Source organism: Myxine glutinosa, chromosome 1 (assembly GCF_964187855.1).
Source record: "Myxine glutinosa chromosome 1, kmMyxGlut1.1, whole genome shotgun sequence".
Taxonomy (NCBI): Eukaryota; Metazoa; Chordata; class Myxini; order Myxiniformes; family Myxinidae; genus Myxine; species Myxine glutinosa.
Genome location: NC_136261.1, coordinates 266656914 through 266670547, shown reverse-complemented (window position 1 = coordinate 266670547; position 13634 = coordinate 266656914). Strand labels below are relative to the sequence as shown.

The 13634-nt window shown below is 44.7% G+C and overlaps 1 protein-coding gene across 1 annotated transcript in view; it reads left to right on the top strand.

Moving 5' to 3' along the window:
- Positions 1-13634, top strand: part of SGO1 (shugoshin 1) — a 57188-nt gene that overhangs the window by 28270 nt on the left and 15284 nt on the right. Inside the window, exons 4-6 of the mRNA XM_068131412.2 lie at positions 6807-6982; positions 7081-7191; positions 7531-7574. Coding sequence (XP_067987513.2) covers positions 6807-6982; positions 7081-7191; positions 7531-7574 — 331 coding nt within the window. The remainder of the gene's footprint in view (positions 1-6806; positions 6983-7080; positions 7192-7530; positions 7575-13634) is intronic.

The window sequence follows — 13634 nt, the reverse complement described above, 5'->3', positions numbered from 1 at the left end:
ACCTTTTGTGTTGGCATGCTAGGAGCCAGTGAAGTGTTTTGAAGATTGAAGTGATGTGATCAAAATTTGTAAGCTTGAACTATAAATCATTTATGTGCTTGAGGGAAGAGGCAGATAAGCCTGCTAACAGTGAGTCGCAGTAATCGAAGCACAACATTGATCATGAAACTTTCATTAGTCTTCTAATTCGAGCATGAGCTGATTTTGACAATATTGTGCAGATGGAAGAAAATGAATTTCGATTTGGGCGACTGAATAAAGGAAAGCATTCATTCCATAAGGCTTAGGTTCAGCTAGTTCATACCTCCACCTCATGTCTGCACAACGCTGGGTTGGTAAACCCTGGTGGGTAAACGCTGGGTAAACCCTGGTGTTGGGCTAGCGGCTAGGGTGCCAGCTTATGATCCTAGGATCCTGGGTTTGAATCCCGGTCGATTGCTGAATTAACGCCAGGGGGGTTGACTCAGCCTGTCATCCTTCCGAGGTCGGCTAATTGAGTACCAGTTCACTGGTAATTCCCTGCTTGTCGTAAAAGGCGACAAACAGGGTTGGCGGCAGGAAGGGCATCCGGCCGTAAAACATTGCTTCAAAAAGGGGACCAAAAAAAAAAACAACAGCAACCACGGTCCCCGAAAAAGGCCAACCCCCGCTTTGCGGGGAAAAATGGCCTCTAAAGGTGGTTTTATTCATTCCCAAGTGGTACTTAGATTTCAAACAGCCAAAGCATGCTCTCGAGCGATGTTCCTTGAGTTTCACAATCTAAGTTTGAGGTTTTTTTTCATAACAGATGAGGACTCAAGGACATGAATATCAATCAAATTGATGTATGTGGGAAAATTAATAAAATAAAATTAAAATAACTAGCAACGGTACCCGCCCGATGGGCAGGGCTTCAATTTGGAAGCCCAAATGAAAAGGCAAGATATTAAAAATTGAAGGCTTTTTATTTTAAACGATTCATATAAACATCCGTTGAATCGTAGCACACGCAAATCATCAAAATCTAAACAGTACATGGTGCCCATTTTGAAAAAAGATTGAATTCTGCAAAACGGAAGCGACTTCTACACGTCTTTCTCAGTCGCACGTTTATGTGTGAAGAGTGCACGCCGAATCTAACACGGAAGCGGCCGCTACACCTGTTTCTCAGTCGCTTTGCACATGCTGCCATGTTACTTCGGAGCCGCACGTTTATATAGGAAGAGTTCATCAGGAGTCGATCTACTCTCTCCTGGTACGTAGAATAAACTATTTGTAGAATTTCAACAAAAGCCACATCACTATTCATATCGGTAAATATTATTCCATCGTGTTTGGAAAAACTGGAAAATTGGAAAACTTGGAAAAATTGGTAAAACAATATAGCCTATTTTAATCCCAGGGGTCCCAGGAATACCCACCCAAAATATTGTTGCGATCGGTCGAGTCGTTTTTGCGGTACCTTCGAACGGACGGACGGACATTTGTTGAATTATATTAAAATAATTAAAATAATTTTCTAGCATATATCAATTTAATTGTTTAATCCTGTTCATTAATCTAATTGCTTCACGACGTGAAAACCCCAAGTGGTGTTTATAATAGAGGACATGGATTTGTCCCCCCCATTGGAGGAAGACCCTCTCGTGTTCAGGCCGTCAGTACTATGGTTGGCAGCGAGTGCCCCAGAAGCATTGACTGGAAGAGAGTGGCAATCATATGTGTGGGGAAAATTGCATGCTCAGTCAGGGTCGCCCAAATAGCTCAGATGGCAGAGCACTGGTACGGTTTTCCAGAGGACCTGGGTTCGATTCCTGGTCTGGGAATGTAATTTTCCCACATATATTAATTTAATTATTTAATCATGTTCATTATTCTAAGAATATCAATCATTGTACGAATGAGTTTGAAAAAGTTAATGGTGATCCAAATTTGAATTTTATTGGGAGAAATTTGGAGTTGTGAAAGCGAGCACAATATCGGGTTCATTGAACAGGTAGATCAGGGTATCATCAGTGTATTAATGAAAACGGTTAAGGTTTTTTTTTTGTTTTTTTTGAATACTGAATTGAGGCTCGTGAAAGAGCTAACATTTGTTTCACAACCAAATCAACCAGACAAACAAGATATATAAAAAGAGGGAGCGGAAGACAAGATGGGGAGAGAAGGGGAAGCACACAAACGTAACATTTGAGAGCAGGGAGATGTGTGGGAGGGAGAGGGCTTGGGGGGAGGAGGCGTGGGAAGGTGGGGGGGGGGGGGGAGGGGGGGGGGAGAAGTATAAAACCCAAGGACTTCCAGGACAGAAGTTGGTATTTCAAAAAAGTGGATTTGGGGTGAAATTAGCGGGGGTAGAAAAGATCAAGGTTTTGGATGGGGGAAGATAAGAGATGGTGGTGAACAGCTGTTTTAAAGACCTGGAGGGTGGAGTGGGATTGAAGAGAGTGAGGGAGTTTGTTCCAGAGGCGGGAGAAAAGAGGAATGAAAGAGTAAAGGTGAGCAGAGAGTCTTGATTTTGGCAGTTTAACCATAAGAGGGTTGCAGGCAGATCTTGTGCGACCTGTAGGAATATTTGGGGGACAGAGCCCAGAGAGAGCTGGGGGGCAAGGCCAGAGAGGAGTCGGTAGAAGACGGAAAGACCATCAACCTGCCTGCGGTGAGTGAGTGAAAGGCCCTTGGAGTTAGCTTCATCGCGGGAGATTCCAATGATTCTGAACGCTTTGGTTTCAACAGCGTGAAGACGAGCTAGGTGTGAGGCAGGAGCACCAGCCCACAGGGGAGAGCAGTATTCCATTGAGCTGTGGATGAAAGCCTTGTATGTGGTGAGGAGCTCAGGTGTGCCAAGGAAGGACTTCACACGACGGAGGATGCCCAGTCGGCGACTGGCTTTGGAGGCCAGATTTGAAATGTGGTTTTCCCAGGAAAGATCATGGCAGATAGTGAGACCCAAAAGCTTGAGTGACAGAACTTCTTGGAGAGGATTATTCAGAAAGTGGATGGGAGGGTTGTCCAGTCGGTCTTTTTGGAGAGACCGTAAGAGTGTGAGATTTGTCAGGATTGAAAGACATGTTCCACTTGTTTGCCCAGTCTGTGATTTTGTCCAGGTCTGCAGAAAGTGAGGAGGCTGCAGACTGCCGATCTGAGGGATGAGGAATGGAGCGACAGAGTAGAGTTATCAGCAAAGAGATAGAGGATTTTCAAGAGATTCAGAGAGATCATTGATGAAGACCAGAAAAAGCACAGGGCCCAGAACACTGCCTTGGGGAACTCCAGCCTGAACAGGAAGATGAGATGAGAGAAACCCATTCAGGGCCACACGTTGACTACGACTAGAGAGGAAGTCCACCAGCCATGCGTGGAGATTTCCGTGGATACCAAAGGAGGAGAGTTTGGTGAGCAGAGCGGGGTGCCAGACCGTATCGAAGGCACGTGATATGTCAAGGGAGACAGCTCTAATTTCCTGTTTGGCATTGAGGACCTCCATCCATTGTTGAGAAAGCAGAAGCAGCATGTCCAGAGTAGAGTGACCAGGTCTGGAACCAAATTGATGATCAGAGATCAAGCCATTGGAGAAGAGGAAAGATTTCATATCTGAAGCAATGATGGATTCCATGACTTTGCTGATAATTGGGAGAAGGCTGATTGGTCTGTAGTTGCTAGGATTTGTTTTTGCACCTTTTTTGTGCAAAGCGGTGATGTTGGCTGATTTCCAAGCAGATGGATGATGACCTTGAGCAAAAGAGAGGGTGAAGAGAACAGAGAGAGGGAGTGAAAGAGCGGAAGAACAGGATTTTAGGACCCATGGGCTGATGCCGTCAGGTCCAGTTGCAGAATCAGAGTCTAGGGTTGACAGAAACTTTTCCGTCTTGTCAGGAGGAAAGGACACGGAGTCCAGGAGCAGCTGGGTACGACTGGGTATGGTGGGTACAGAGAGGGATGGGTTTGGGACACAAGATTTAGAGGCAAACACAGAGTTGAGGCATTCAGCTTTTTCACGTGCGGAGTCAGCCGTGTAGCCGTTTGAGGTGAGGGAGGGGATGGAGGGGGAACAAACACCAGAAACAGATTTGACCAGACGCCACCAGGATTTGGAAGAGGGAGACAGATAAGAGAGTTCGGTCTTGAGAACGGAGAGATATTGTTTCCTGGCTCTCCTGAGGGTGGACACAAACTTGTTTCGGGCTTTGTGAAAGGAAATGAGATTTCCTTCCGTTGGATTTGCTTTCCAGGAGACGAAAGGAAGTTGTTTCTGGGCAACAGCCTCACCACAAGATTCCGTGTACCATGGACGGGAGGAAGGGTATGACAACTGAAGAGGAGATGAGGATAAATCTGTGCATGAGAGAGAGCAATTTACTTTGGAAGAATTCCCAGGATGAGTTGATGTCAGAGGCAGTAGAGATGGGAGACCAGTCCAAATGATTGATGGCTGCTTGAAGACCGTGCCAGTTGGCCTGAGTGAAATGCCAGACTCGTCGACACTGAGGAGGCTCCCTGAGAATGGTCAGAGAGATGTCCACTTTAACAAGCACATGATCAGATGAGCCGATTGGAGCAGAAGAAGAGCAGCAGACATTTTCAGGGAAGTTAGTCATAACCAAGTCCAGAAAAGAAGATGCTCCGTTGACTGAGATCCGGGTCGGGAAATTGACAGATTGTGTCAGTCCCAGTGAGTCGCAGAAGTCTTTTGCTGAAGAGCCATGGCTGGTGAGAGAGGTACCCACACCCAGCCAACTGGCATGGTGACAATTGAAATCACCACATATGAGGAAGAGAGAGTTGGGATGGGTAGATATAAGTTGGTCCATATTATCAGACAGCGAGATGTAGATGGAGTCATCACTGTTTGGTGGACGGTACAACACACATATGAACAAAAGGTGGGAGCGAAGGGGAAGCCGCAGCCAAAGGTATTCCTGGGGGTGAGGTGGAGAGAGGGCAGTGCAGGGCGAGTGAGGAAGAGAGCTTTTTGTAAAGATAGCAACCCCACCTCCAGGACGAGGCTCAGGTCTATCATACCGGAGGAGGGAGTAACCCGGGAGAGATACTAAGGAATCAAGAGACATCATGAAGGAGGAAAGTTTCTGTTCAGCAGATCACGTCTGGTTTGTCAGAAGCAACCTGTATGGAGAGATCAGTCAAGTTTGAGCGAAGGCCCCGGATGTTTGAGGTCCATACCGTTAATGAAGAGGAAGGGGGAGCATCGGATACAAAACGGGGGGGGGGGGGGGGGGAGGGGTAGGGTAAGATGTGGAAGATGTGGAAGAGGAGGAAGAGGTCGGGAGAGCTGTTGAAGGTGTGTCAGAGATTTCAGAATGGCTTGGAGAAAGGGAAGAATGGGGCGGACAAAAGGTTTGATGGTGATTGGGTGAGGCACAGTGAGGTGTTATTTGAGGAGGGGGAAGAGCGAGGCAGAAGGTTGCGGTTGATGAAGGTGAAAGTTGGAAGGGGGAAGATGCGGGGAGGACGCTTTGAGGAGGAGGGGTGAGAGGGGAGTCTCGGAGGGGAGGAGCGAGGGAGAGTCTCGGAGGGGAGGGGTGTGGGGGGAGTTTAGGAGGGAAGCGGAAAGGGGGGAGATTTGAAAGGGATGGGTGATGGGGAAGATTTGGAGGGAAGGGGGGATGTGGAAGATTTGGAGGGGAGGGGCAAGGGGGAAGATTTGAAAGGAATGGGTGATGGGGAAGATTTGGAGGGGAGGGGCAAGGGGGAATATTTGAAAGAGATGGGTGATGGGGAAGATTTGGAGGGGAGGGGCAAGGGGGTAGATTTGTAGGGGAGGGGTGATGGGGAAGTTTTGGAGGGAAGGGGTGATGGGGAAGTTTTGGGGGGAAGGGGTGATGGGGAAGATTTGGAGGGGAGGGGCAAGATTTGAAAGGGATGGGTGATGGGGAAGATTTGGAGGGGAGGGGCAAGGGGGAATATTTGAAAGAGATGGGTGATGGGGAAGATTTGGAGGGGAGGGGCAAGGGGGTAGATTTGGAGGGGAGGGGTGATGGGGAAGTTTTGGAGGGAAGGGGTGATGGGGAAGATTTGGAGGGGAGGGGTGAGATTGGATTTTGAAAAGTGTACGATTAATGGGAAACGAACATTTATTGCAAAAAGAGTTTCTTGAGACCTTCGAAAGGTTTCTTGAGACCTTACAGAAGTTTTCTGTAAAAGTGAAATTCTGTGAAATTGTAGCAATTGCATTAAAGATTGGATGACGAAGAGAGAAAACAAGAGTGGACCAAGAACAGATCCCCGGGGATTACCGACAGGTAGATGAAGTAGGTTTGATGAATAGTGTACAATTTTACAGTTGGCGTACGATCTTCAAGCCAAGGTTTCGACCCTTCATGAACAATCACAGATATACCGAAACAGGGTTATAGACATGTAATATAATATGGTCAACTGTGTCAAAAGCAGCTCACAGGCGCAGAAGTATTAGAATTGCAACTGATCATTTGGAGATGTCATCATAATGGCGGTGACATTAGTTGCTCCAAAAAATGATGTTGCCACTTCTATGTTTGGACCAACTTTTGCTTTTATCCATTCATTGTGTTCCCTGCTTTGCATGATGTAGCACTCAACAGCCCTTAGCAATATGCATGACCTCTGCTAAAGCATTTTCACATCCAGATGATATTCTCCACTTTTTACCGTGCAAGGCTGCATTGATCCAGCTTGAAACAGAATAGAATAAAGATAAACTTTAAACGTTCTGATCCCTGTTCCATGCTGCAAGTGTATCTTCAATCATAGACTCGCAATGTTGGTAACATCTAGCAAATAAATTAATTGTTTGGTGTTTTAAAAGTTCTCTTTCATTTTATTTACCACAGACATGTCTTTGCTAAAGCAAAGTCTACTGGCAAACAACAAAGCGTTGGCTCGGGCCCTTGTTGTTGCGAAGGAGGAGAAGTCCAAGTTTAACGACGAGAGGTGTGAACTAATAAAAAATGGCTTTGTCTTGTCCCAACGCCTTTCAATCTCACAGGAAAGACTTCACTCTGCAGAGGTAAATCACATTCCTCCTTGTGGTGAAATAATCAACACACTCCTTTTCATCCTCTGTTCCTTTAAGTAACTTTTTTTGTGTGTGCGCTCTAATTTCAGTCAATGGTTTCAAAAATGAAGGAGTACCTGGAGAATATTATGAACGCCTTGGGTGACATAACGATCCATAGTGTGGTACCAGCTCTCCATGTCTGTTTAGCAATACCTTTGGTGAGGATCCACAAGACGCTTCAATGAGCATAGATCTAATTACCTGGGTTGCTGAAGGTGGATGGAGATTATGTTTTCACCTCTGTCTGACTGTTTGTCTGTGAGTACGCTATTTCAAACGGTTGTGTACGAGTTGTGACAAAACCTCGAGGATGAAGTGGGTAGGTGAAAAGAACAAGCCGATTAGATTTTGGTTCAGGTCCGAATCCAGATCCGGCCTATCACTGGGATACAAAACGTAAACTGTTCAGCCTGGTGGATGTGTGCGCTCTACCGAGTGCTGTTCTAGTTCCTCATTGCATTGTTATTAATTATCATTATTTCATTTCTTCCTGGCAGATCCATGACAGCACTGAAATGCATGTTGAAGAACAACCAATGATGTAGGTATCAATTCTGTAATATTTATGAGTTGAGTGAATGTTGTAAGTAGTTTCACAAAGCCAATTTTAAAAAATCAATAATTAAATTGTGAACTTTCCCAACACTTTCCTTGATATATTTATTTTTCTGCCTGTATCTTGTTACTCTGTTCCTTTGCTCAATATCATGTGCAAGTGTATTGACATTGATACATTAATCAATAGTTTGAATCACTAAATTTGCAGTAGTGGTGGGGCAGCAATGGGCCACTACCATCTAGAAAATAAACACACACAGACATAGAGAGACAGGCAGACATTGAATGAACACTGGAATGGGCAAGTGAGGAGGGTTGCGTTAGGAATGTTTATTGGGGGTGATAGTCTTTTAACAATGCTTTATATTAAAATAAAAAAGATTAACCATTTAGCATTTGTTTCTACAATGTTCCGAGAAGGATCCAACAGTGTGGTACAGAGGTGGCACAGTTACCTTTAAGCTGTCTTGTCTGGGTTCAATTCCCAGCGAATCTTTAATCTATCAGGTTGATATGTCATGGGCATGGCGTTGTATCGGTGTGCCATACCTCGGAAGACCATTAAGCACGGTGTTGTTTAAGAGGCATTTGGTAGTTTTTTAGTTTGAAGGTAGTTTTTTCGGATTAGATCCTGGTCTGATAAATGGAACATGTCACTTGCTTGACAATCTGTTTCATCCTGTCACCCAGGAAGGATCGTTAATCAAACCCACCTATCTCCTTCCATGGTAGACCACTCAGAGGTTCTGTCTCTTGGACAAAGCCTCACGGTCAGCTGTAACCTGTCTGGCCTTCAAATTGTCCTTCAAGGCCAGCCGCATATTCAGAATCCTGCATTGTTCCAAGTTAAAATTCAGAACGACTAGTTTCAAATGCCTTTATCTGTAGCTCAATGGGGTACTGTTTTCCCTGATGGGCTAGAGCCCAGCATCACTTCCTGCTCTCTCGGATTCTGAGACTGAAGTCTGCTACTCTCAAACCACAGGCAGGTTGGTAGCCCTTTCTTAACCACCTCACCTCTGGTCTTGCTCCCTCTACTCTCACCCCTCTGACAACACCAGAATGTAAGGTAATGTGAGGTAAATTTGACACATTTTCACCCTATGCCTGCGAAGCAAAAAGTGAGGTTAAGTGATCGCTTGCGTATTGTTACGGATACCGGCCTTAATTATGGTGGTTCTTGTTATCATGGTTGATTCTAGATCATGCTTATTGTGGTTAAAAGGGTTAAAAGCGCTCCTGGCAAAATGTGCCCGGAAATCGGATCATGACCCAGAAGAGATGAGGAGGAGAGGAAGAAGAAGCGGCGGAAGATCGTAAGCAGACGTTTCTGATTGCAGCTCCGGACCGAGCAGTCAAACGCACAGTACAAGGGAACTTTGCCTCCTTGAAAAGAAGTCCGCGCGATAGGAGATCGCCGGATTGCTGGGGAGCCTGCGTAGTCGAGTATCCTCACTGAGGCTGCCGAGTATCCTTACCTCCAAACCCGGGGGCGAGAGAAAGCCGTCCACCATCTTCGCCACGCGCACAACCGGCAGTGACCAGGTTTTTGTGTCGCGTCGGCCGGGCGTTATTCTCCGGTGTCTTGCCGGGGACGGCGGTACAAGACAGTGGCTTTTGGAGGGTTATTGAGGAGACTCGTGGATTGAACCGCACCCGTGTACGTACCAGAAATCGGCTTTGGGAGGTTTCCAATTCTACCGCTATCGTGCGGGGGATTGGACCACGTGACCTGTGGGTTGGTTCGATCGGCTACGCCTCCCCTGATTGGAATCGGAAAGTGATTCCACGATCGCTGGAGCGAATCGACGTCGCCTGGGAGGAGTACAGAGACATTGGGGAAAGGGCCGTGAGTTTGGGGGTTAAGGGACTCGATAAGGTGGTGCCTCCTGTAGATAGGAATTACATGGTGAAGGGCTGTACTAATTGGGGTCATGAGTCCTGTGTGGGATTTATAATATATTGTGGTTTGTTCGTAACCCTTGGTGTGGACTCGTTATTGATTGGCTTGTTTTCAACCAAGGACAGCACGTCTTTCTGCCGGGGACTTCCTCGGGGTTCGGAGGTTTACTGAGACCAGAGGATAGGGGAGGACCCCGTAACAGTATGTAGTATGTCGTACGTACATGTCTGCATTTTAAAAATTCATTTTTCTCGGCAACTGTTGGTCCGATTGACACAACATTTTCACCATAGTATCCGTCTACTAATGTAGCAGTTTGTGATAATTATGACATCGTCGATCACGTGTTACGGGTGCCATCTTGTTTAAATTCACTTAATCATTTTCTCCTTAACAGTTGGTGCGATTGACACAATTTTCACCATTTTTTTTGTTGTTGAAAGCCCCAGTCACGGATTATATAGTCCTCATTGAGGCCAGATCTTAAATAAAAGAACTGCATTGATAGAAAAATAAAAATAAAGAAAAAGAGAATAGTCCAAGAGTTTTTGAGGAAGTAAAAAACATCTGCTTTTTGAAAAGGGGGAAGATCACAAGTGTTTGGAAAGACATGAGAAGGTAATGAGTTCTAGAGTTTGGCAGTGGAGGGGAAGAAAAAACATCATAATGGCCCACCCTTGAGTTGCCAATGGCCACACAAAAATCATGGGATGTAGTGGCTTGTCGAGTATTCCGTGGTCACCCTTATGGCGGAGATACACAAACAGCAAGTTCTTGAGAGCAGAAACCGAAGTTATATCTATAGAAAAGAGAAAGAGCCAACTTTGCGGCGTAATTTAAGCGGGTCGAGTTTTGAGGTCAGATTGGGAGAGTTGATAAGTCGGATTACTTTGGATTCAATTCTGTCCAGTAAGTATGTGGAGCTGGAACTGCCCCAGATGTGAGAGCAGTACTCTATACAAGGACGAATCAATCCTTTATATAGTTGAAGCAACTGTTGAGAGCAAAAGTTGCTTTGACATCTGAACAGGACTCCTAGTTTCTATGAGGCAGACTTAGCCATTTGTGTAATGTGTGGATTCCAGGATAAATTTGATGTTAGGGTAATACCTAGTAGATTTATTGAATCACATGGTGTAAAATTGTAGAGCTTCCAATGGAGATTGGAGAGTTGAAAGGGGTTTTAGAAAGAGATGGGAAGAAATTGAGTTTTAGAAGCATTAAACTTAACCTGATTATATTTGCCCCACTGGGAAATCTTGTCCAAGTCCGAATTTAAAGAGGTGGCTGGGATCAAGCGAGATGTGGATTGAGTGAGGGAAGATGGGGCAGATTGGAAAAACATGGAGGAACGTAATGTCGAGTCATCGGCATACGAGTGCATTTGGTTATTGGTAGAAGAAAGATCAATGATAAAAAGAAGGAAGAGTGTTGGAGACAGGACAGAACCCTGAGGGACACCGCTGTTGGTAGGGAAGGATGGAGATGTTGAACCATCAACAACAACGGAGATAGAGCGATCAGAGAGAATGCTCTCTCGTATTGAGCCGAGTGAAAGAGGGAAGCTTGGATATCAGACCCCAATGCCAAACTTTGTCAAAGGCTTATCAGATATCAAGGCCTACAACTATGGATTTCTCAGAGAAGATGCCCAGACATTCGTAATGTAAGAAAGGATATGACCGGTAGACCTTGCTTTGCGAAAGCCATATTAATGGTCAGATAAAAGACTGAGATTCAAGATGCTTGAGGAAATGGGGTCTTCGCACCCCATAATACCAGGAATGCAGGGTTGTAATATGCGTCTTCATTTGTCGAATTTTTAGTGACAATTATGACGTCATAGGTTCCATGGTACAGGCGCCAGCCATCTTGGAAAAACTTAGGACCTTTTGTAGCTCCGAAACCACTCCTTGGAAAAAAAATAATTGCAACGTGGCTCCTTGTAAAGAACTCCGCATGGGGAATAAGTGTTGTTAACGATGACGTTATTGGTGACTTCATTATGATGTCACAATTCAAAAAGTACAATACTTAGTCTGGTCAATTTGAAATTTCTTGTGTGATCTACTCAACAATTGTTTTGGAAAATGTAAATCAATAACGTCATCAGTCACGTGGTCTGGCAGCCATATTGGATCAAAGAAAAAAGAAACATTAAACAGAAGAGATGGCTTGCACCAACCAAGTCAACTGCATGGGGGTAAGTATTCTATGAATACCATCTAGTTATTTTAGTTATATCAGTATATTGTTACACCTTGGAGCCAGTTGTCTTACCTGGAGACCTACAAGGTGGTGCTGCCACCAAGCGAGATTATATGGGATTGGACAACCAGCCATGTGACACTTCAAAATGGCCACTTAATATGTGGAGGATTTTGGTGTGTCTGGTAAGTTGGACTGATAAATTTGGATGTTAAAGGCCTGCAGATTTTTTTAGTGCATGGCAAAAATTTACTGTTTTATTCGTGGAAAACATTGATATTGCATTTTTTTCTTTTGTGTTTCTTGATAATATTTTCATTAACTTTCTATTTTAGGTTAACTTTGAAATTATGTCAAGAGGCTAAGCAAAAGGGTAACGGTAAAGGGGAAAAAAGGCTGGCTGAGGAGACTGATTGCAGACGCAAAAATAAAACGAAAGGACTTGGAACGGAACAGGAAATTGGCAAATCAGTTGTTAAAACAGATTGTGTTGAAGAATCAGAGATAAGCCAGTGAGATGAGGAGATGGAGCATACCAGCTTTACATTGTTGTGTGAACAGTGGTTATTGATGAAAAGTTTCAGTTGTTAAGGCCAGTAAGGCAGTTTATCATGTAGGGCAGATGTGCGATGTTAATGATTGTCATCGTTTGTGTGCAGTACAAGGCTGTGGGGTATCATCATTGGTTGGAGGACAGGGCTGTGCCACTGATGCAATGCCCTCTGTAGGTTCGGGCAGGAATTTTGAATTTGGCCATGGTGCAGGCGATAGCTCTCCTACTCTTCGTGACATGTTAAATGTTGAAGTGGATGGATATTTGGTGACCTTGAGGAAGGTGAAGGAATCAGATTCTTTTGTTTGGCCTGCGAAGGAAGATTGGGCAACCGTGGAAGAAGACTACATTGAAAAAGTTCTGTCAGAACCAACAATTGATAGAAGACAGAGATTGCCAGTCAGTGAAAACTTTGAAGAACTCTATTATGGTAATGGCTTCCAACATGTGAAGCAGACTGAAAATGTTTGCCAAGTTGAGATACTGATCACACTGACGTTATGGATATAAACACTTGAGACTCATTCTGAACTTGAAAGGTTCAAACATTTTTGTTTTTCGTTCATATGCAGTACAAGGCTGTGCAATAGCATAATTGGCTGAGGGTGCGCCTGGGCCGCTGATGCAAATGCCCTCTGCTTGTTTGAAATTTGGTCGTGGTGCTGGCGATAGCTTGCGTACTCTTTGCGAAGGACACCGTGGGATGATATTCAATGTCCACCAACTAATGCCGGAAGATGGGACGCCTAGTTTAATGTCCAACTGATGGACGGCACACTCATTGATGATTCACCCTGCCTGTGAAACACTGGGTTTATAGCTGCGTCGGGATTTGAACCCAGGCTAGACAGCTTATAGGTGAGTGTGCATACTTGTATGCCATCCTTTCAGCCTCGGATCAAACGTTACATGTACTTTGGGATTCAGACCACTTTTTTGAGGGCTGTTTTTGTTATTGATCAAAGTTGAGGTTGCTGTTTGTTAAATAACTTAGGGTGTACTTTTTTTTTTTTTTTTTGCACAAACATTTGTCTTTTGAACAGAAGAAAACTTTGTAGGAACATTAACAGCCTGTTTGCTGTAATTTATCCTCTTATGCTGTCCATTTGAATCTGCAATCCTGTTCCAAGTGCATATTGATGTGAATAGAAACCCACTTGCCTGGATGTAATACTAGACACCAAGGTGTGTTACACTTTCTTCTGAAGGGTTCCTGTGGTTGTGGTTGTAGAGCAGTGTTTCCCAACCGTTTTCTGATCGAGTACCACTTGGAGGTCCCGTACCGTCGCCGCGTACCACCTGGTTCCAGAAAATCTCAATCTGCGTACCACCTAATTCCAGAAAAACTCAATTCGATAAGATATCAATTTATTCACAAG